Genomic DNA, 23,384 nt, shown 5'->3' with positions numbered 1-23,384 from the left:
ACTAATTATACAATTATGGAGGAAATTATGAGACGAATTTTTAAGCCTAATTAATACATAATTAGTCATAAGTGCTACAGTACCCCACGTGTGCTAATGATGAATTAATTAGGCTCAAAAAACTAATTATACAGTTCGTTTTTTCATTTGTGTCCGAAAACCCTTTCCGACATCCGATCAAATATTTAATATGACACTTCTCCCAAAAATTTTCTCATCCAAACATCACCTAAATAAAAACGGATTGGGTGTGAAGAATCTCCCTGCCACTGTATATATATAGCCACAGCCACATGCATGGCAGCACAAAGCATCACTTGCCAAGGCACTCCTCTTCAGCTCGTCCATCTGAGCTGTGTAAGAGCTAGCTAGCCATGGATTCTGGTGCTGCGGCCATCTGCTCGGAGAAGGCGAGCGAGATCGTCAAGATCGGCCAGGTCGACGACGTCTAGGAGCTGCAGAAGCGAGTGTGCTTCGCCACCTTGCCGGAGCGGTACATCAGAGACGAGGAAGAGAGGCCCGGCGGCGGCGCCGCCGCCGCGCAGGATCGCATCCCGGTGATCGACGTCGGCGAGCTGCAGCGCGGCAGCGAGAAGGAGCTCGACAAGCTGAGGCTCGCCTGCGAGCACTGGGGGTTGTTTCAGGTCTAACTATATATATACTTCTCCCATTTGTGTTTTGTGAGAGATTCGCTATAGTTTAATAAAAAACATCTTGAGGTATCAGTATCTCACGGTATTAAATCGTTTCTAATCGTTAGATCTATCAATGTCTATCCTGCTTAGCTAGATTGAATGGTAGGAAACAAATTTAGTATTACATAGTTACCAATACCTCGAGATATTTTTTTATTAGAGCGGATTGAACAAATCTCTTGTCTTTTAGATATACGTTTAAATTTTTGTACTACACAATGATGATTAAGAATTGATGATAGGCAGGTTGTGAACCATGGCGTGGAGGAGTAGACGATGGAGGAGATGCAGAAGGTGGCGAGGGAGTTCTTCATGCTGCCGCTGGAGGAGAAGGAGAAGTACCCCATGGCGCCGGGAGGGATCCAGGGCTACGGCCACGCCTTCGTCTTCTCCGAGGAGCAGAAGCTCGACTGGTGCAACATGCTTGCCCTCGCCATCGAGCCTGCCACCATCCGCCGGCCCTGGCTCTGGCCGAAAACTCCGGCCAGCCTTAGGTAATAAACGATCTACTAGACTACTACTCGATCTCTAACGTTTCTTTATATTTGTATTAACTCAAACCGGCCTGTTCGAGTTTGATGAAATGTTTGTAACAATAGGCAACATTTTAACTTAGAATAAATACATTATAAAAATATGTTTAATTTTCAATATAATGGAACTAATCAGAAAATTTGAATATGTTTAACTTAATAAAAAATCAAAGTAACTTATAATATAAAACAGAGAAAATATATAATTGCTACAAAGTCTATTTGCGTCTGTGCTCCCGTTATTTAATTATGTCATTCTAAAGTTATCAAAAAACTAAAATAATTTTACATGATATATTAATATATAATATATCATTTCGTAAATACGTAAGTTTAATTAAATTCATTCCAAAAAACTTATATAAATAAAAACTAAAGAGTTGGGCTCATAATTCAAATTCAACTTCTATAAATAATAAAAAAACAACAAAGTAAATCAAAACTATTATATGCATATTCATAATTAAATTTGTTACAACCTATACAAGCTAAAATTGAACTTGCATATTTGTAGAATGATATATCATAATTTCCTTGTCATTTTTTTTATTTTTTCAATAACTATTTAGTTGACACGTATATGTACGTACACACACTTCTCTTCATCAAACTGTTTGTCCATGCGTACGTGGTGGGTGCGTGTGCACTAGTGAGACTCTGGAGAAGTACTCCGGGAAGATCAGGGCGCTATGCCTCCGGCTGCTGGACCACATCGCCGAGACGCTGGGGCTGGCGCCGGGGAGGTTCAACGGCATGTTCGGCGGCGAGACAGTGCAGGCGGTGCGGATGAATTTCTACCCGCCGTGCCCGCGGCCGGAGCTGGTGCTGGGGCTGAGCCCGCAGTCCGACGGCAGCGCGGTCACCGTGCTCCAGCAGGACGCGGCGTTCGCCGGCCTGCAGGTGCTCCGGGGCGGCGCCTGGGTGCCCGTCCAGCCCGTCCCCGGCGCCCTCGTCGTCAGCATCGGCGACACGCTCGAGGTGCTCACCAACGGCAGGTACAAGAGGGTCGAGCACCGGGCGGTGGCCAGCGCCGAGCACGACCGCCTGTCCGTCGTCACGTTCTACGCGCCGTCCTACGACGTTGAGCTCGGCCCGCTGCCGGAGTTCGTCGCCGGCGGCGAGCCGTGCAGGTACCGGAGGTACAACCACGGCGAGTACAGCCGCCACTACGTCACCAGCCGGCTCGAGGGCAAGAAGACGCTTGAATTCGCCAAGATTTAACTCCATCAGGGAGCAAATAAATAAATAATTCATAACCCTAAAAAATCAGTGATATTCACACTACACTTATTATGTTTGTACAAGTACAACCACTTTTGTCCGTGGGAGCAACTTTTCTATTCAAGTACTCTACTGTTTCAGTTTCATATCATAAGCTACTTTGGTTCCGTTCTAAGTTAAATCTTTTCAAATTTGAATGTATAAAAAACTATTGTTGTATATCTGGTGTAATACTTAAGTTGTTCCATGAAAATTGATAAGTAACCCACCGTTATTTTTTCTCAAAACCTGTTTGTTTATATGACAGGTCTCGTACCTATGTAAGATTATGTGCCGTTGACGTAACGTATTACGTACCATACAGGCATTAACGTGATATCTATACTATTATATTATAAAGATGAGTAGTAGTGGTGGGTGGTGGTGAATCTGTCACCTACCTCACCACCAACTCCCTCCTATTTTTTTAAAAAAAATAATTAAGACCTATATATTAAACCATTTTTATTAACTCTACTTATTAACATGCTAATGATATTTTTCAATAAAATTCCGTTGCAATGCACGAGCGATGTGCTAGTCATCTTTAAGAAGTTAGTCATCATAGCATCATGGCCAGCGTTTTAACTGCGTTTCACATCGGCTTATGCTATTGCACTAGTTATGCCGATGTTGTGGTTGAATTTTGATTGTAAAGTTATATATTACATATTTATAGAAATTTATAATTAGAAAGTTTATGTCTTTAAGAAATTGTTATGCGTACGTATGACCAAGTTGTACGATTTACGTACAACTAAATTGATCAACGACTGCAGTATGATCGATGGTTACATGCTTTTAGTCGTACAGAAGTCGGTACGTATAGCAACACTCTTATCTTTGTATGAAGCCTCTAATATATGTAGAAAGTTTCTGTCTAATTTATAATTGGAAAGATAATTTCTAAATCATGAAAGTTTATAATTGGTAAGATAATTTCTAATTTATATGAAGTTTTTAATATATAGAAAGTCTCTAATTAGAAAGTATATATTTATCTTTATAGAAACCCTCTATCTCTCGATAGAAGATGATACGAGTCGTTAGATTAAGATTCTAGAGTGTATGATTTATATCCCGTGAGTAAAAATAGTTGGTGCATAGAGGGACAGGTAACTCATCATAATTTGCAGAACATTTGCATTTCGTCTTTCAACCACATTGCTCTAAATACCCTATTTGTTTCCGCGTGGACCGCGTCAAACGCATAGGTAAAGCCTAAAGTTTCTTTAAACTGCTCTCGTTGTTTAAACCCATAGACAGCGGAAGAGCAAAAGTATTTGACCACCATGCTTGAAAGGTTTAGACAAAAAGAAGACGAGACCACCCTACGCGGAGGATGATTGATCGAGTCGAGCTTATCAGTTAAATACCTTGAATAGTGCAAGACCGAATCATAGAACAGTAACGGAGCCCAAGGTATGTGTCCATTTTATGAAGTTTGGCGGCTATCGGGCCCCATTTCACCTGAGAAACATTTATAACTGTTGCACTGAGATGCTGCGAGAATCATGTGTCCATATTTTCCAGTATTCCACGAATAAGCAAAACAGCATATTTATAAATAAAAATATTTTATAAATAAAACTTTTATATATGTATTCTTAGCAATATGAAAATTAAGACTGAAAAATAATCTACAATAAAAAAATCTAAAATCACTGCAAATTTAAATTCAAAAATTTAAATTAGCTTATAAGCATAAACATAAATGAAAAAAATATAAGGATGCTAGTCAAAATCAGTCCATCTTGAAATCCACAACAAATAATATTGCTCTTTTTAAGATGTGTGCTCACCAGTCAACACGTACCAAAATGAACCATTTTCTTGCTACAAACCTCAAACCTAAATGTAGATTTATTTTGGGACGGATGGGCCTAAAAGTAGATTTATTTAAAGAGCAAGGTGCATTCTTGTACTAATATAAAACTCTCTAAAATAGAAGAAAAAAAATCACTTGCAATCAGTTTGCCAAAATGAACGACATGAACCACAGGCCTCGCCACCTCGGGCAGTATCGACATCAACCAACCGTCGTCAAGACAGGCAAGAGGCAAGCAAAACAGAGTAGAATCAAGCCACAGGAACTGGATAACCAGCCATTACCATGAACAGCATCAGAAGCTCGCAAGGCACACAAATAACGAATACCACAAACTTTTCATGTGGACAGGCGAATGGACTCAAGCTAATATATGCGAGTAGATGGCAGTAAACTGGATACGTAATGCTGCAGATATAAATGGATCTAACATTCTGTACATTACGAGCGCCTCTAAGATGTACATCTTGTGTCCCCGAAGAAAAAAAAAACCTTGTGGATTTAGTATAGCGTGCCAGAATCTTGCCAATGAGATCCATCATAGGTCAACAAGCTCTATACATCGCCAAAACTATCTGTACCAAAAGTTCTAGTTCATGTAGAACATGTTCTAAAACTCTCCTATATGTAATAACGGTTTGTAGGTAGGATGTTAGCTAATGCTATGTTACTACTTCATGTGACGCAAAGAATTGTTGCCGCGGCTATTGTCGATTGTCAAGCGACTGCATCTGGCCAGAAGCTCCTCCTCTACAGTCTGCTACGAGTAAATGAAGTGTTGGTTGCAGTACATTAAAAGAAAATGAGCTATCAAATGATACTGGGAATGCAGCTTAGTTTACCTTGTATGTTTGAAGCAAATCTTGACCACAGATACGTTTCTCTTTCGTATAGCTTTCATAAGTTTGCATCAATGAAGCACTAACAGCCTGTTACAAGAGCAATCAAAGTATAACAGCTTATCTTTTTGCTTTGATAAGCATATAAGCGAAATGGCTTATTAATGGTTAAAAGATAATTTCTAGATAAAACTTTTATGTGCGTATTCTTAGCGATTTAAAAGCAAAGGCTGGAAAATAAACCAAGATGAAAAGAACCCCAAAATCAACTCCAAATTTATGTTTCAAAATTCAAATTCTGGCTTATAAGCATAAGCATAAGCGAAAAGATGGGTTTAGAAACAATTGTATCTCAGTTTTTCTCCTTTTTTTCTTTGGCATGATTCACCAAATGACCAAAGGCCAAAGTAACTGAATTTGATAGGTGAGGTTAAAGACAATGAAAGATTTTTTTAAAATAATTACAGTTTTTTTGGGTTAAAAAATAATGACAGTTGATGCAGAGCAGTGATCTAAGTTCAAGCAATCATAAGCTTGTACATGAGATGGATCAGGATTGCTAGTCTACTAGTGGCTGCAGTACTATGACATGCAGAAAAAGAACTTGAGCTTTATATGCACCCAAGTTAATTCATCCATCTGTCCACTAGCAACTGCACCATATTTGTGGAAAAAAGGATCATTTACTCATATGCACAGTGCAGGAGAAATACATGTAACTTTTGTAACACAGCTTTTCTGTTGGTAGGTTAACATGTTCAAGTTAACATACTGTCAATGCATGATTCTATTTTTCTTTTGAGAACCACAATAAATATGGTGGGTGCATATGAACTTTGATAAAATTCCACTGAAGTAACGATCCTAGCTTAAAGGGTACCTTCAAACATAGGTCTGAACTCTCTTCCTCAGAAATACACAGATAATGAATCAGTCTCTTGGTTTCCTTCTCCATAGTTTCCTGGACCTACAAGATAACAAATATAAACAATATTCAGAAACTACAAAAAGAAGTACCACTGCCTTACTATATAGTACTATTTAAGTAATTGACCTTAGCAAGGTAATCTTGTAAAGGGTATTGCACAATCCATTCCATACTTTTCCTGGAATAGTAAAAGTACGTATCTTGAACAACAGCACTTTTCAGTATGGTTTTGACTTCAGAACGACAAATGCCACGCATAATACCCATCAAAAGGTCCATATCAACATTGCATCCATCACGCTCTTGGCGAATCTGGGATGAATTAATTGTTATGTTGACAAGAAATGCAGTTAAAATGTAACAAACTGTAACCATGTAAGAATTACCAGGGTCAGTAGAACATCTGATATTTCATTATTGAAGTAGGAAAAGACCTAGCAGAAGGGTAAAGGGTATGATCAATTGTGTGTAAACAAACAGGCAAGCAGATAATTATCACAAATGTGCATGGAATATGAACTAAAAAATATTTAAATTGTGTAACACTCACTGGAGAAAAGAAAGAAGTAGCAGCAGTGTCTTCAAGCGAAGGTAGTCTCCTCTGGACAACAAAGCAGCGGTCCAAATAGGCAAAGAAACCAGTTGTATATTTAACCATGACACAATAGTTTGACCACATTTTGACAAGCTCTCTCAAAAAGCATTCATTTCGCTTGTGCATCAGACGGGGTAAAACCTAAATACATAAAAATATAAAATAAGTGAACCAAGGGATCGAAGGATCAAACTCTCTTCTGTAACTAAAGGAGCTTGCTACACAAGATGCAAATATATGCATGAAATGATAATAAGGATATCAAAATTAATAGAAAACATCCATGTTTCACAACAACAGCAGGACTGCTAATTTTCCATGGGTACCAATACAACCATATGTGTATGTAAGGCATGACATACAAAACCTAACATTTTCCTATGTCTAATAATAGTACATCAAACAATATGTTAATCAGACTTTATACGTGAGTGTTGAGACCATGAGCTGTAACAACAGATGCATCCAACATTACAAACCATAAACAGGTTGCTGGCAGTTCATATGGTACATTAAAGAAGTTTCGTGTTTCCATTTATAACAAGAGTCCCCAGATGGCCAGATGAAAGGGTATATCACAAAAGATATTGTTCATTTATGTTATTATATCTAGAATCTGGATGGCATGATTTCAGATTGCACAGTAGTATGAACTAGGTAGATTGACCACTCCAAATATTAACATACACTGAGATATGAAGATCAGTCCATAAAATCTTCAGTACTAGTTCATTCACAGATTATCTATGGAGGTAAGTGAAGTCCACATTTCATAAAATTCAAATTAAGGATTTCAATCACCATTGTCTCTTTAAATGCAACACAGTAAACTTACATGCCTACATATAAAAATATGACATTGTGGATATAAAAAACTAATAACAGTAGTACTATAGTACCATTGCACGGACACAATCTTCAAGTGTTATTTTGTAACCATTGTACATCTCTTGACAATACTGGTCTTTCTGCACAGCCATTCGGTAAGAACAGCTAGAAAAAGGTAGACAAATGTATGATGAGAGGCAAGTTTTGAATACCTCATGGATAATTGAGAGCATGCATAATGCATAGTGCAACGATAGAAGCATACTCATAGTAACTCATGTACTCGGCCACAGTGGGCCTTGCACAAGGGCAATCCTCCAAAATCTTTGAGCATTTCACAATCCCCTGTTCCAGGATCTTCCAGCCATCCTCAAACCTGATGTGGTAGTTCATTTTCACTGCTTTGTTCCTGCAAATGAACTGAAGCAATGGAATTATCAATAAGAGGAATTGATTTCTATGTAACTAACAAATCGTTAATTATTCTTTGTACATATTGGTAATATCACCCAGAGAAGTTCCTTGTTCAAAGTTCAAGCGTGTTGCATGATGGCATCAAATTTATCTCATGTGTTTCTTAATGCAATGAACAGGAGAGCTATAAAGGATGTCATATACAGATAGGTACATATTACTCGATCGATATAGCAGACAGGGGAAAACCTAACGTAGGGCTCGGGGATTAATCTGAATCCCAAATAAATTCGGATTGATCAACATCACCAAGCACCATACTACTCAACAAACTTGATGACTAGGGAGACAAAAATATTTCGTACAGATCACACACAACAGAAACTCAGACAAAAAAGAAAAAAAAACACCACCACCAACAAATGTAACCAATCCAAATCCACCGACTCAGCACGGGCTCCGTAGTACGCATGGGGAGGCCTACTCGAACACCTCGCCGGGAAGGGATCGGTGAGGCTAATGGGGCGAAAACGATGGCCGCAATCGCCCCGACGGGGAGAGCACGGAAGAAGGAACATCGCGGATGACTACCTCCTATAGAAAACCTCGCATAGGCGCTCATTCACCTCGCCGGAGAATGCCATCGGATAGTGCCCCGGTAGCTCCTCGGAGCACCACGCGAATCAACCACACTCCACACCACACAGATTGGGGGAAGAGCGCGGAACCATCTATCTACCAATCCAACCAACCAACCAAGAGCGCGAGAGAAAAAGGGGGAGTGGCTTACTAACCAGGAGAGAGACGCCGGTGAGGATCCGGTCCTGATCGCCGCCGCCGCCGAGGGGGTCTCGTGTCGCTCGCCGGCGGGAGGAGAGGAGAGGGTTTTGAGGGGTTTCTCTCTCTTCCCTTCGGTTGCCTTGCGCCCTGGTCCCGAGGGATATATATACCTACTCCATACTTGCCACAAGAATCATCCATCTTATTTAAAAATTTAGAAACAATATAAGGACTGGAACTAATCATCTAACGTAAATGTTAAAAAGAGTCGGTGATAAATATATGAGTCATAGATGATGGGGTCCATGTACCAGTCACCATGTTTTTATGACTTTATGTCAGAGGAACTGCGTCAAAAAAGAACTATATTGAATTGATTGAGCTCTTGCCCGAGATATTTTATCTTTACAAAAAATAAAGCTGTCACCAATGTAGTTAAAGTTAAAACATATTCCTATATAAAAACGGAAATGTGTTAAAAAAATTTTCCTTTTAAGATGGTTGGTTATCTAGGACCACGAGTAGATAATGAATTAATCTCGAAAAAACTGGATAAAGTTTATCGGTTTCTGTATCGAAAATACCAGATGTTGTAACGGGAGTGGAAAAGCGACCGAGGAATCTGTGAAATGAAGCCCATAGCTAAAAAAAGCTTATGGACCCAAACTTCTTTAGGCCCATATATCTACTGAGGGGCCGCAGGCCCATATTGCCAAAAATATCTTTTGAGGGTATTTTCGGCCCAAATTGTGGGCAATCTGAATTTGCCAGGGATGTGGCGCGTTTACAGTTACAGGCTCCCATCGCTTCACTTTTTGGAGAAATAAGTGAAAATGCGTTTTTATAAATAAAAAATAATTATTTTTTTATATGTGTCCATAGCGACTCAAAAACGAAATGTGTAAAAAAACCTTAATGAAAAAACACAAAATCAAGTTCAAAATTAAGTTCTAAAATTCAAATTTTGGCTTATAAGCGGTTGCAACTGCGAGACGATGGAGCCCACCGAGTTCTCGCAGTGAATATCTAGTGCTGAAAAAAGGACATATCTGAAACTCCGAATACATTATACATGCTCTCAGAATAAAACGCGTATAAAATTTTAGTGCCTATTCGGGTTAGACCAATTTCACGACAAAATCAGAGGAATTGAACCGCTTTCCGTGAAAATCCTATAAAATTCATGCGTTTGAAAGAAGTTTTTTTAAGCACATGCGTAAGCATGTTTTTGTTACATGCTGCCGCAGAAAAGGCAGGATCTTGACCTGCAGGGATGGCATGCATTGCAGGCCGTACCTACTCGTACCTGTACAGTGTATTGCATTGGAAATCTCACGTTAATTTCGCCAAAGCATTTTTCTCTGAACCCTGTTCTGCAGCTGTAACAACCATTATACTACTACTACGAGCTCGCAGTCTGCTCTGATTGCAGCTGGTGAGTGATCAGGGTGGCGAAAACGTGTTGTTCTGCTGCTCGGCTCTCCTATGTTCAGCACTGCAACAGTTGACAAATTTAAGGCCATCAAATCATCAACCTTAATTCATTTGCAGGGCTCTGTCACTCACGGGCACCCATTAATTCTCTCTTCAGTGCAGACCTCACTCATTCCGTCACAATAGATTTGCTTGTACATTTTTTGAAGTAATAAGATTGAGTTGAATAGATGTGATGGGTCAGTATGAGAAAGCAGATGATTGAGATCGAAGATGGGTGAAGAAGAAGTTGTATTTTTCAGACAAAATTTGAATCTTAGAAACAATATAGCTCGAAGGGGATAGTTTTCATCTCTGAAACTCTCTTATTTCTCTGCACAAAGGAGAAAACCTTGACTGGATACTGACTCTCTTGAGGTGAAGAAATGCAGGAAAAAAGTTTGTGGCAATTATTAACTTTTCTCTGGCGATCTGTCGCTGCCGATTAAATGGATCATTCAAGCTAGCTCGGGTGCAAAAGTGAGGTGTTCAGTTTGCCACAGATCATTTCAATTCACCTGGTCAATGTTTAAATCGCTCCTACATTTACTCTGGCTCTGACGATCTGTCGTCGTTGCAGATGTACGTAGGCGCGGTCCCTCCCCCTCCGGCATACGCAGGCGAGACGCAGCAAAAGTTTCAGAGATTCAGAGGGCCTCGCCTACCCGGCATATGCAGGCGAGACGCAGCAAAAGTTTCAGACATTCAGAGGGCCTCGCCTCCGGCATACGTACGCAGGGATGCAGAGAAAAAGTTTCAGAAATTTCACAGGGCGGCCGCCGGCCGGCGAAACGCATGCCGTCGGCGGCTAGCCGCCGGCTCGATCTGCGTCGGTCGTCTCTCTCTGTCTCTGTCTCTGTCTCTGTCGCGGCGCCATGCATTGCCATTGCATGCAGTCGCAGTACCCCTGTCGTCAGATCAAGAACGTGCTATACAGTAATCCAGTACACTGTCATTTCTTAGACCAAAATTTAAAATTTTGATTTTAAGTTTAGAGTTAATTTTTAGGTTTTTTTATTATAATTTATTTTCCATACTTTACTTTTAGATTAAAAATTTTATTTGTAAATTATTTTTTACTTATAAATATATCGTCAATCACCTCATGCATAGACTCAAGGATATATGGATGCGTGCATATGCATTTGCTTAGCCATTTACGTCGACCCACAGTTTTGGTAGGGTTTAATTGCTGCTATGCAATGTTGTCGTGGTTGCCACATTAACCATTATATTGTAAAAATCATAAGGGCAACGGTGTAAAATCGAGATGTTTCAAAAATTAAAAGGGTTTGCGCCATAACGAGGATACGGTCTTCAAAAAGCAACTTTGATCACTATTTGCTAGTACAATGTATATATATATAGATACATCAACAAATATATATTAATTGAAACATCTTTCAAAATTAGTCTATTAATATATTTTCCATATTTGTAAAATAAATATTGAAAAATGTTTATAATTAATGTTCTAAAGTTTAATTTTAACTTTATCCAAAACAATAAGTATTATATTGGTGGATGCAGTATATATATAAAACATTTTTTTCATCCTAGTACCTAACTTTACATAGAAAATAGTAATATCTCATGATACCTCCTTAAGAATAAAAAAATGCTTTATATATATGTGTGTTAACGAGAGCAGTGTGCATTAGTGTGCTGCGTTTGTGGGCTTAATTTGGCAGATCGAGGGAGTTCTTCGTTGTTTATGGTTGAACATATGTATGTTCAACCATAAACAAATCGCACACACCTGACACCAACAAATTAACCGGTCTCGATCGGCTACTTCATCAGACATTGTTATTTCTTGCGAGTTGCCCGGAAGGTTAATTTCGTCGTCTACATCTCTTCTAATTTCACTTTCTTCTCTCTCGCTCTGGTCGATCCATGGATCATTTGGAATTCAGTGCTCAGTTTGCAGAATCTTTGATCCTGCATACATGAACTTGCAAGCTGCATGCTTCTCTGTCTCTTTAATCCACCTTCCTCGTTTTTTCACTTCTGTTTATATATCAAAATTTAAAATTTTCAATCTCAAATTTAAAGTTGATCGATTTAAGTTTTTTAATCCTAGTCTATTATTTAGAATTTGCTTTTATATCATTAAAAACAGTATATAAAAATCTTACTTATAAATTATTTTTAATCATTTTAAGCGATTTGTTTTCAAAAAGCTAAAAGATGGAGCGACAGTTAGATGTCCTGATTGATATTCGAGTTCATCGATCGATCGTGCGTGCAGTGGCAGCCATGCATGCGCCACAGAAATCGCCTCAGTGCGCTGTCCCTGCACGCGTGCTCTGTCCTCTGTTCTGAATTCTTCAGAGATATATTCATCTCCTTGCTGCTGTCGTTTTTTGGTATCTTTTTGCTGCAGAATTTGCAACTATCCAATCAACCAATGCCTGAAAGAGAACATGAATGCTTGATGCTCTCGTTGGCATGTGCAATCGAGGTAGTTAGCTAGCATACTTAATTGCATAGTATATACAGGGCCGATTGATTGGCTTATTCAGCGAGAAAAAATCAAACGACATATTTATAAATAAAAAGAATCTAGAAATAAAAACTTTTATACATGTGCTCTTACCAATCTAAAAGCTAAGAGTAAAAAAATATACTACGATTGAAATAATCCCAAAATCTCCTCTAAATTTAAGGTTGAAAATTTAAATTTTGACTTATAAGCGTAAGCAAAAGCGAAAACATACGGTTGCATACGTACCGCGAAAATTTCGCAGGTTTCAGTGGTGGATCTGAAAAGAAAATTAGTCGTAGTGCCGGCATTAAGAGGGGTTTGCCAGTTGATCCCCATATATATTATAGTAGTTCAAATTGATGGAGATTCATGTATGCTGCAGGTCATGGAGATTCCTTTGAGTTGAAGGTTGTATATATTCATCGCTAGAATCCAAAGAGTTGAATTATGCCTAGTTGCCAAAGCAACTCGTGTGGCCCTATTCGTTGAAATGATTAGAATAATTAAGGTATACATATGAGCTTTACCTAGCATGGATGCATGGATGAAAACACAGGAATAATCAAATCAACAAGGAATCTGCTTCCTTGCATGTTGTTTGTATATACTTATATTTAAGTGTTGATTCTTGGAGCATTCACTTCTGACCACAACCTCAAAGATGTATGAGAGGCATCATCATCCCCAACTTTATGTATAGTAGGTCCTTTTTCCTTTTTTTCTCCTCTGGCAAGCTCTGTTCATCACCCTCATGAAGCATGCAAAGTGCTAATCCCTGCCACTTGTTGCACTTCCTATGGTCCATGAATAGACAGAAAAGGCAGCCACAAAAACAAAAGCATTCCCTGCTTCTCCTGTAGTTATGCAGCCAGTAAGATTAGTCACTATCACTGCAAGAAGGCAAGCAGGAGCTTGTCCACGGCTAGCTACCTCTTGCCACCAGCATTATCAATCACAAAAGAGCCATTTTACCATCCTGGATGTCCTATTGTTTTCTATGTTAAATTTGATACCTTTCGGTACCTTAGATACCAGAAGGTACCAAATTTTGAGCAATTTTTTCATCCTTAAGTAGATACTATGAGATACCACTATTTTCTATACAAAATTTAGTACCTTCTAGTACCTAAGATACAAGAGGTACCAAATTTTACATAGAAAACTATGGTACCTCCTTAAGGATGGAAAAATTGCTCCCAAATTTTATATAGAAAATAGTGGTACCTCATGATATCTTCTCAAGGATGGAAAAAATGCTCATCATAAAAGGGTCTCCAAACCCAAGATCACCAGATCATTAGCATGCATGAGACTGTTTGTCACAGAAAAGTTTACAAATACACAACATCATTTTATGAGAAAGATAATGTATTACCAAAATGACATTTTTTTGTGCTTATTACGCTCTCCTTGTCACGGCCGATTGCATGGTGCTCTATTGGACATTATATATATATTTATCTTAGGGTGAAACCTTGATGTGGCTATATGGCTTCGATAACATCAAACTATGCATATGCCATTTTCTTGATGAAGGTTTTATCGCCACATAGATGTCATAGCAAGTGCTAGAAATTAAATATAGGGTGTAAGAGAGCAAGTTGTTGCAAGTGACATGAAGTGTTTCGATTGTCGTTGTCCCACCTTCTTCTTTCGAATCCACACCATAAGTAGTGGGGTGCGAATATGTCCACGGTTTCATGGCTTAACGAAACACTCCTACCCCTTTTATATGAGTACATCCATTTCATATTATAAGACGTTTTAACTATGTCTACATTCATTTATTAATCAAATAGTATATATAAGTATATCTAGATTTATTAAAATCAATATAAATTTAGTCAGTACTGAAAAATCTTACATGGTGAAACGGAGGAACTATATTGTGTTATTTTTCTGATGAAATATGAAAGAATAGCTTTTTTTTCTAGCTATTTAATAGCATAAACGATGAAATTAACTAATATAAAATTAAAAATCTACTCTATAAATATGAGATGATAAACTTTTGTACAGAAATTCTTTTGTAAAAAACACCATTTAATAGTTCAAAAAACATACGTGTCAAAGTCAAGAAATAATGAACTCTACCCAAAGTCATTTATTTTACGAGAAAGATAGTGTATTACCAAACATTAATCTCTTGATCCGTGTGAGATGCAAATACTGCTACTAGTATATAGGAAGGCAAGAGTGAGAGGTTTTGAGAGCAGGTACAATAGCAGGCTATAAACCAGCTATAAACATATGTTAAAGAGATAAGAGGGGAGAGATAAGAGAGGTGTGCTACTAATTTTTAGCCAGCTGCACACGGACTCCAAGACAAGATGTGTGTATGACATGTAGACCCATGTATTGATGTTTTGTAGATAACTATTGTATAATTCCAAGACAAAATATGTGTATGACATATAGACCTATGTATTGATGTTTTGTAGATAACTATTGTATAAATTGACTATTAGATTGACTATAGATAAATTGAAGCATATATTTGGCTTATACCGTTGAACTTGCTTTGACGGTGTGAACAGCAGCAGCTAGGCAGCATGATGGACCACATACGGACCGACACATGTGCGCTTGGCCTGTCGCAGGCCTTCCCGATTGGTTGCTTCTGCATGCATCGGACACCGCGCGCGCGCTGCATCTGCATGCTTGTCTGTACTACGTCCACGAGCCACTATATACTTTCTCCAATCTATCCGTCCATTGACACCTGGATCGAGGATTAGTCTATTGGCGTTGATTAATCAACGCTGCTTATTTTGAGATGGGGTTTTAGAGCAAGTTCAGTAGTGTGGGTATATATATATATATATATAGCTAACTACCGGCTCTATAGTTAATTTTAATAGTTAATTTATAAAATATATATATTATCATGTTTCACATGTCATACACATATTGTGTCTTATATAGTTCGTGCTACACTTGATTATAAATCTATAGCACACTGCTTTTCTCTCTTATCTTTTTAAAATATATTTATAGATAGCCTGTTACTGTATCTGCTCTTAGCTCCAAAAGTTCGTTTAGTTTGGAGTGGATAAAGTATGATCGATGTTATGTACCTGTGTCTACTGAACAGGCCTCAGCTCACTCTTTTCTTATTTACATTTTGGATTTTTCACAGGCAGTATTTCTAAGTGTCTAATACACTTTATGTCAGAGAAAAAAATAAAAGTTTTTTATTTGATCTAGAGCAAAATTTTAATTATGTAGCAGTTAATTCACTGTTTATATCTTTAAATAGTAATCATAAAATCTAATGATCCAAAATTCTGGTAGGTTTCATACGGGGCCCCAGCATGCTCGATCTGTCTACTTAGGCGAATAGCATGCAGCACTCTTGCAGACACCACCCTTGATCTCCGATCCAATTTGTCTGAAATTACACAGTATTGCAACAGTTTCATTTTGTTTGTTAGGACATCAACATATGCAAATTTGATCTACTTACGGAGAGATTTTTTTTTGCTATGAATAGTACATACTAACAATGTTCATATGCAAATACTATCTCAAATTCCAAAATATAAACTTTTATTGTTTAGTAAAGATTAAGGTTGAGAAGAGAAGACTATATAATACCTCCGTTTTATAATGTAAGATGTCTGATTTTTTTGGTGGTAACGTTTGACCATTCGTCTTATTCAAAAATTTGGTATAAATATAAAAAATAATAAGTCATGTTTAAAGTTCTTTTTAATAATAAAGTAATTCACAGCAAAATAAATGATATTTCCATAATTTTTTGAATAAGACAAATGATTAAGCATTGCAATCAAAAAAGTCAAACATCTTAAATTATGAAACGGAGTGAGTAGTATCCTTTCGTAATAAGAAATGAATGAGGATGTGCAGGTAGGTGGAGATAAAATAGAAAGAATATTAAATGAGAAGTGTTTGATGGAACAAGTAATATTATGAATAGTGGTAGAAATACTTATATTTTAGGAAAAATTTAAATGATATAAATGCTTATATTTTGGGATAGATGGTTTATATGTTTTTCCATGTAAGATGTGTATTTTATTATTGCATATATATGCTCGCAAATGACATGCATGTGACATTGTGATTTATATTATTAATATTATTCAAAATTTATAATGACCATTTAGACGATATACACAAAAGATGTAGTGAATATATGTACACTTAGTTTGTATTAATAGATCTTCCCTCACTAATGTACATGTTTTAAACATTTCTTTCCCTAATCATATATGATGAATATCTATAAAATTTGTCAACATGTGTTTTCATGATAAATTTATTAATAAATTATATATATTAATATGTGTGCATTTGTTAGGAGTTGAGATACCAAGCAAGCAGTTGGCTGCATACCATTAAATTCAAAAAATTAAGGGTCTGGATACATGTATCCTAAAACGACAACCTATATTTGAGATTCATGTATGCTGCACTCTGGTAGACACCACCCTCGATCTCCGATCCATTTTGTCTGAAATTACACAGTATTGCAACAGTTTCATTTTGTTTGTTAGTATTTGTTAGGACATCAACATATGCAAATTTGATCAAGCAAATGGTACCAATAAGGTAGCTCATTACTTACTACTCTGATCCCTCCGTCGCTAAATGTCTGACGTCATTAACTTTTTTATACACGTTTGACTACTCATCTTATTCAAAAAGTTTGCACAATTATTAATTATTTTTATATCATTTTATTTATTATTAAATATACTTTTATGCATATATAGTTTTACATATTTTATAAAAAAAATTGAATAAGACGAACGGTCAAACATATATAAAAAGTCAACGGCGTCAAACATTTAGGGACGAATATGGTATATATTGTTTATTTCCCTTCAATTCCTAACTCCTATTTTGCTTTTAGAGGTACGGAGATATGATCAGAAGCAAAAAGCTAGTGAGACTCCTGCAATATTGTTTGAACAAAAGTTCTTTAATTAGTTAGCAGCTTCTAGCTAATCTTCCGTATCTTGAAAAGGAAGAAAATTATGCTTTTATATAGGAAGTACTAATATATTTATATGTACTTACTCCATGGCACTATATGGCAGTTAGCTAACTGCAGGCCAGATTATTATATCAAAACCACTATTTTTCACTCCAATCATCATGTGGCTTTGCTGCAAACTGATCTTAATTTTCATGCATGGTGCCTGTGTGCTTGACCCCAACCAACAGTTAACCTGTAGATGACATTGCTGATGACACAAGAAAGGAAGAAAAAAGCTTCCACAATACGTAAACCAGGCTAGCTAGCTCTTTTGACAGAGTTGGAGCTGCCTTTCCAACACGTTGACAGAGGCCAATTAATTAAATAGTTTGTTAAACTAGCAAGAGTACATGCATGTGTCCAATATATGTTAGCATGTACACTTCATACTTAGCTCTACACTTATAATTAATTAATTGCCAAGGTAGGCACATGCTTATGTAATACATATGTGGGGCAGTCATTTCATGCACCTAGAGTCAAGCACACAACATGTGTACTTTCTGGTCTTGAGTATAATCCAAATTAATACAGCCGAAGCGGCAATTTGACATTTTATATATGGCCTTATATGACACGCACAAAATACTTTTTTTTTTAAAAAAACAAGATAATAATTAATGAAGATGTTTGTAGCGCACACACTCACATCCTCATATGAACAAACACGCATACCCTGCCATTACGAGCACATCCGAAGATCAAAGATCATATGTTGAGGTTGATAGGGTCTGTTTGAGGAGCTTCTCTCCGTTACAGCTTTTTGTCTTTTCCTAAAAACTGTTTCTGTCTGAAACTGCCCTAAACAGTTCACAACTTATGAGAATCTGTAGTTACATATTCTGGAAAATAAACTAAGAATCCAGAAGCTGGAGAAGCTGGGTTTAGGAGTTTTTCAACATTCTCATAAACCGGCTACCAAGCAGCTGCTTCTCAGAATCTAAATCTCCCCCAAACAGACCCATAATGTCACCACGAGCACCCTTTTAAGATACGGTCTACCATAAAAATAATTGGTTGTAAATATGAGCATATATATTAAATCTAGGATTTAATTAAACCCGAATCGATAGATTTCACAGGAAGAAACATCCATCTAACAATTAAATTAAGTTACGCCTACATCGCACCAATACATTGTTTAATTACACTTAGCTCGTGGTTCACTTCCAGGAAACACGGTTAAGATGTCCCAATCTAGCTAGCTTTCACCGGCCCCCAATGCACACAGCTGGCTCTCATCGATCGGTCAAATGCAATTAAGGCTTGGACACAAACGTTTTGTCCACACTTAATACTAATTAATTACTTGTTTATTTTATTAAAAGGCACGCGTTCGTGCTATCAAGTTTTTTTATATATATTATTTCCACTAGGAAGAAATGAAGAATGCAATAATATAATATAATTTGGCTGCTGCTAGAGTTGATGGCTACGTGCTTCCTTGTTAATTAAGATCGAGAGGCGATCGATTGGCTTGCTCGATCAGTTCCTCGGCCCTCGGAGCTCACAGAATATACCAACTGGATTCAGATGATACTTCCTCCCTCCGTGTTACTCCCTCCCATTTTTTCTCCCATTTTTTATATATGACGTTGGTTAGTTCAATTTTGAACTAACCAACGTTATATATTTAATCATGGAGGGAGTATTAAAACATGTTGTTCTGGACATGTATTGACATGGCGCGCAAATACTAGCTATGATATGATGATCATCCCAAGTTTATGAACGGATTTTTATAAAACTATAGATGTTTAATTGGACAAAACTATTACAAATCTACATATTTAAACCCATGATGTCATAGAGTTACATATATTTTTGTTAAGCTCACCATAGAAGTATAGATTTACCGTTAATTTTATCACGAAGATGCAACAATAATTTATACATCCGACAAAAAAGAGGTACTATAGAGATTTAAACTATACAATATACTCCATACGTTCTATAATATAAAACTTTCTGGGTTTACCTAGATTCATCCATGTATCAATATATAGTATATATGTCTAGCTTTGTTAGCACACAAATAAATCTAGACAAGATTAAAAAGTCTTATAATATAGAACGGATGGAATATTGTTTTATAATAACTTAGTCACTAGATATCTAGCCGGCACATTAAATGTGTAGCTTAATGATAATTTTTCCTATAATAAATCTGTATTTTTGTGAGTTACAACGCTTAATCAGTTGTTTTGAGATAGCTTAGTGTAAGTATGTGTGGTTTGGAGAAAATTAGTATTAATTTTATCCCAAAACTACAATATATACTTATCAATCCGATAGAATTAGTAGCGGTGCTAGCTAGGGTTTAAACGTTAAAAAAATATAGTTATGTGGTATTTTAGTACTAAACTTATAGTTTTTCTGCACACATCTTAAATATATAGTTACACAATAAATTTGGTGTAAAAATCTATGGCTTTATAATGCACCGTCTTAAATATACAGTTGTGCGCTAGTTTAGTCGTGGTTTTGCAAAATCTACTTCAAATGTTGATTGCAATAATTTAAGAAAAAGCCAAACACAGTATTATGGTCATGTTTTATTATAATCTAGATTATTGAGTCAGATTATTATAAGCTAGATTGTTATAATCTATAGTAGAATAAGCTGTGAGTTGTTTCTTTCCTGAATTATTAGAGCTTAGATTATTGGGTTTGCAAGTCTAAACAGGGAGTGGGGTGGTATGGTGGGTAATTTTTCACCCAATAAACTAGAAAAAGCTCACCTAAATGAGGTTATCAGATTATAATAAGCTGGGTTTCAGATTATAATAAGCTACTTCAATAAGTTGTCTGTTTCTTTCAGCTTACTTACAATAATCTGGATTATAATAATCCTAAGCTTTTTAGCTTACTTCTGATAATCTAGATTATAATAATCCCAAACTGAAAGAAACATGGCCACGTGACTGATTGATCCTAATCAATCCACCTGCTGGAGGGGCATTTTATGACACATGGATCCACTAACTGATTGATTGATTGATAAGTAAACTGTTACTGACACAGATTAGTTGTTTAATCACCTAGCTAGCTGGGGGGCAAGCATACATGTACTCCCTCCGTACAGTATTTTTATACGAGAATATTGACTTTTGAATCTACGTTTAATCATTCGTCTTATTCAAAATTTATATCTAAATATATAAAATTATAAAACATATTTAAAGTTTCTATAGTAATAAATCATATTATAACAAAATAATTATATAATTTTTTTAAATAAGACGAAATATCAAACGTGGACCTGTAAGTTAACGGTGTTATATAAAAAAATGGAGGGAGTATTCTATAACTAGCAATGGGCAGCAGGTACTAGAGGCAGCTACTAATAGCAACATGCAAACCGGTTAAAATGTGTGGGTGATGGAGATCTGGCCGGATTGGAAACAGGGAAGCTGCTGTTGATGCAGAAATTAAGCATGTGGTTAGCTGTATCTCTGATCAGATCAGATCAGACTATCAGAGAGAGAGAGGGTATAGTAGCAATGTACAGAGCAATACCTGCTGTGCTGGGCTGCCTCTCTCCGGCGATCGATCGAGCAACAGTGTGCCTGCCTGGGGGATCGATCGGATCCCGGCCGCGTCACGTGCGCCCCGCACGCGCCCCCACCCGCTGGGGCTACCAATCTGTACGGCCCCATCAACCTTGCTAATTAATTATATATTAACCCCATGTAATTGGTCAAATATTCCACTGTTACGTCCGTTTTAAAATATAACTATGTTGGATAAGACATATCCTGATACTACGAATATAAATCTTATTAGTCCGTAGGTTGTGTTCTTTTATCTGACTATTTTTAGATTTAACTTTGTAGAGCTGATTCAACGTTTATACCATAAAATAGCTATTATAAAAATTATATACACATTTTTTTATACTTATGTTTATAAGAAAATAAGAAGTAATTAAGCACGATATATAGTTTTGAATATTTACAGTAATTTTTTTAATAAAATGAATAATTAAACATCAAGTCTACGAGTCGTCATAACTTAAATCATAGAGGGAGTACATGCGAGTCAGTCTTTAGTGTTAATTATGTTAGCTCATATCGAGGAAACTGAGGTTTATACATAGTGTAGTGGTAGAAGATGCAGCTGTAGGGAGCTAGATTGCTACAGAAACCCTCATCAGTAACAGATTCCAGCTTATATAGCAAATATTGATGGAATGATCATGCATTTTGGCCAATACCCAATATTGTTACATATATAGTATGTCAGAACAGTTTACTTGATTGGTCTCTGATTTATATATATAGAACATGGCATATCGTATTAGCCAGGGGCGGAGCCAGGAACCTCCGTTGAAAAAAATTTTAAGCTAGAGTTTATCAATTTTCACCCTATATATATTTCTTTGATTCAAATTTAAACACACGTAGCCGTTTAAATCTAGTTCAAAACACTTAAAAAAAATAAGTGGCACCTCTTCTGTTTCGCTCTACCTCGATCTGTCGCTGGTATTAGCCTATGTATGTCTTGTAATCGCATCATATACAAAGATAAAATCGCATCTCTAATTAACTGCTAGTTCTTCCAAGCTGCGTGATTAGTGAAGGAAAAATATCTGTAATCGTCCCAATAACAGTTGGGCTAATTGCTTGCTCTATTTCGATAAAAATATATATTTATAGTTTAGTATTCGATTTAGTTAAATTTATAAAATTCTGACAAATATTTTTAACGTAATCGAATGCATGCTCCGAGAACGGAGTAGTCACTCGATCAAATCCGGACGACGTACGTACATGACCATAAATACATAGCGGGGTACACGTGTACGTTCTACTGTATCATCGTCACCACCACCTTAGGTATCGCTAGCTAGCCGGCCCAAGAGCAAGCTCAATAGTATAGCTATCTATACTCAACTTAATAGCAAATTTATATAATAATTATATACTATACAATTAATACCTACATGTCATATCCTTATATGTTTTGTAATCCGTGCTACAGCTGGCTATAAATATATAACTCACTGCTTTTATCTTATTTTTTATCATCTTAAAATATGTTTATAGGTAAGCTGTACCTGCTCTAATTGCACCGATCGGTGCACGTACGGCCGGTCAAGCTATAGCAGCTGGCTGGCTGCTCCGGCCAGCTCGTAGGTGCGTCGTGCTGGCAGCTGCCGGCCGGGTGAGATTTCAAACACACCCCCACGCTCAAAATTCATGTGTTAGTTAATGCATGCAGGGAGCTTCTGACAACTATATATTCTCTCCAAATCAAAATAAAATAGAAGCTGAGGGGTGTATTTTTTTGGGGCTAAACTTTAGCTCCTAGTCACATCAGATATTTGGACACTTATTATAAATAGTAAACGTAGTCTATAAATAAAACTCATGCATAATCTTGGACTAATTTACGAGACGAATCTAATAAGCCTAATTAATTCATGATTAGCCTATGTGATGCTACAGTAAACATTTGCTAATTATGGATTAATCAGGCTCAAAAAATTTGTCTCGTGGATTAGCTCTCATTTATGAAATTAGTTTTTTGATTAGTCTATATTTAATATTTTAAATTAGTGTCCAAACATCCGATGTGACGTGGGGCTAAAAACTTTAGCCCCATCTAAACAACCCCTAAAATGTTCCGTGTTTTAGACTCTGACCATCTGACTTCTCATTAGCTGCTTCTCGTAGTCTCGAGCTTGTTAAAACAATGCCTAAAAATGACCAAAAA

The 23,384-nt window shown here is 36.9% G+C and overlaps 1 protein-coding gene and 1 pseudogene across 1 annotated transcript; one reads left to right on the top strand and one right to left on the bottom strand.

Moving 5' to 3' along the window:
* Positions 1–374: 374 nt before the first annotated feature.
* On the top strand, positions 375–2,449 carry LOC102699467 (annotated as a pseudogene).
* Positions 2,450–4,644: 2,195 nt separating this feature from the next.
* LOC102720380 (cullin-like protein 3) lies at positions 4,645–8,821 on the bottom strand. Its single transcript, XM_040529292.1, is given in 9 exon segments — positions 4,645–5,073; positions 5,159–5,245; positions 6,036–6,122; positions 6,210–6,395; positions 6,470–6,517; positions 6,634–6,819; positions 7,578–7,737; positions 7,739–7,926; positions 8,715–8,821. Coding segments are annotated over 8 exon segments (1,002 nt in total). The 5' UTR covers positions 7,900–7,926; positions 8,715–8,821; the 3' UTR covers positions 4,645–4,986.
* Between the last annotated feature and the right edge of the window lie 14,563 nt (positions 8,822–23,384).

The sequence above is a fragment of the Oryza brachyantha genome, chromosome 1 (assembly GCF_000231095.2).
Source record: "Oryza brachyantha chromosome 1, ObraRS2, whole genome shotgun sequence".
NCBI classification, from domain to species: domain Eukaryota; kingdom Viridiplantae; phylum Streptophyta; class Magnoliopsida; order Poales; family Poaceae; genus Oryza; species Oryza brachyantha.
Note: the sequence above shows the minus strand (reverse complement) of the source record. Positions and strands in the feature narration are given on the sequence as shown.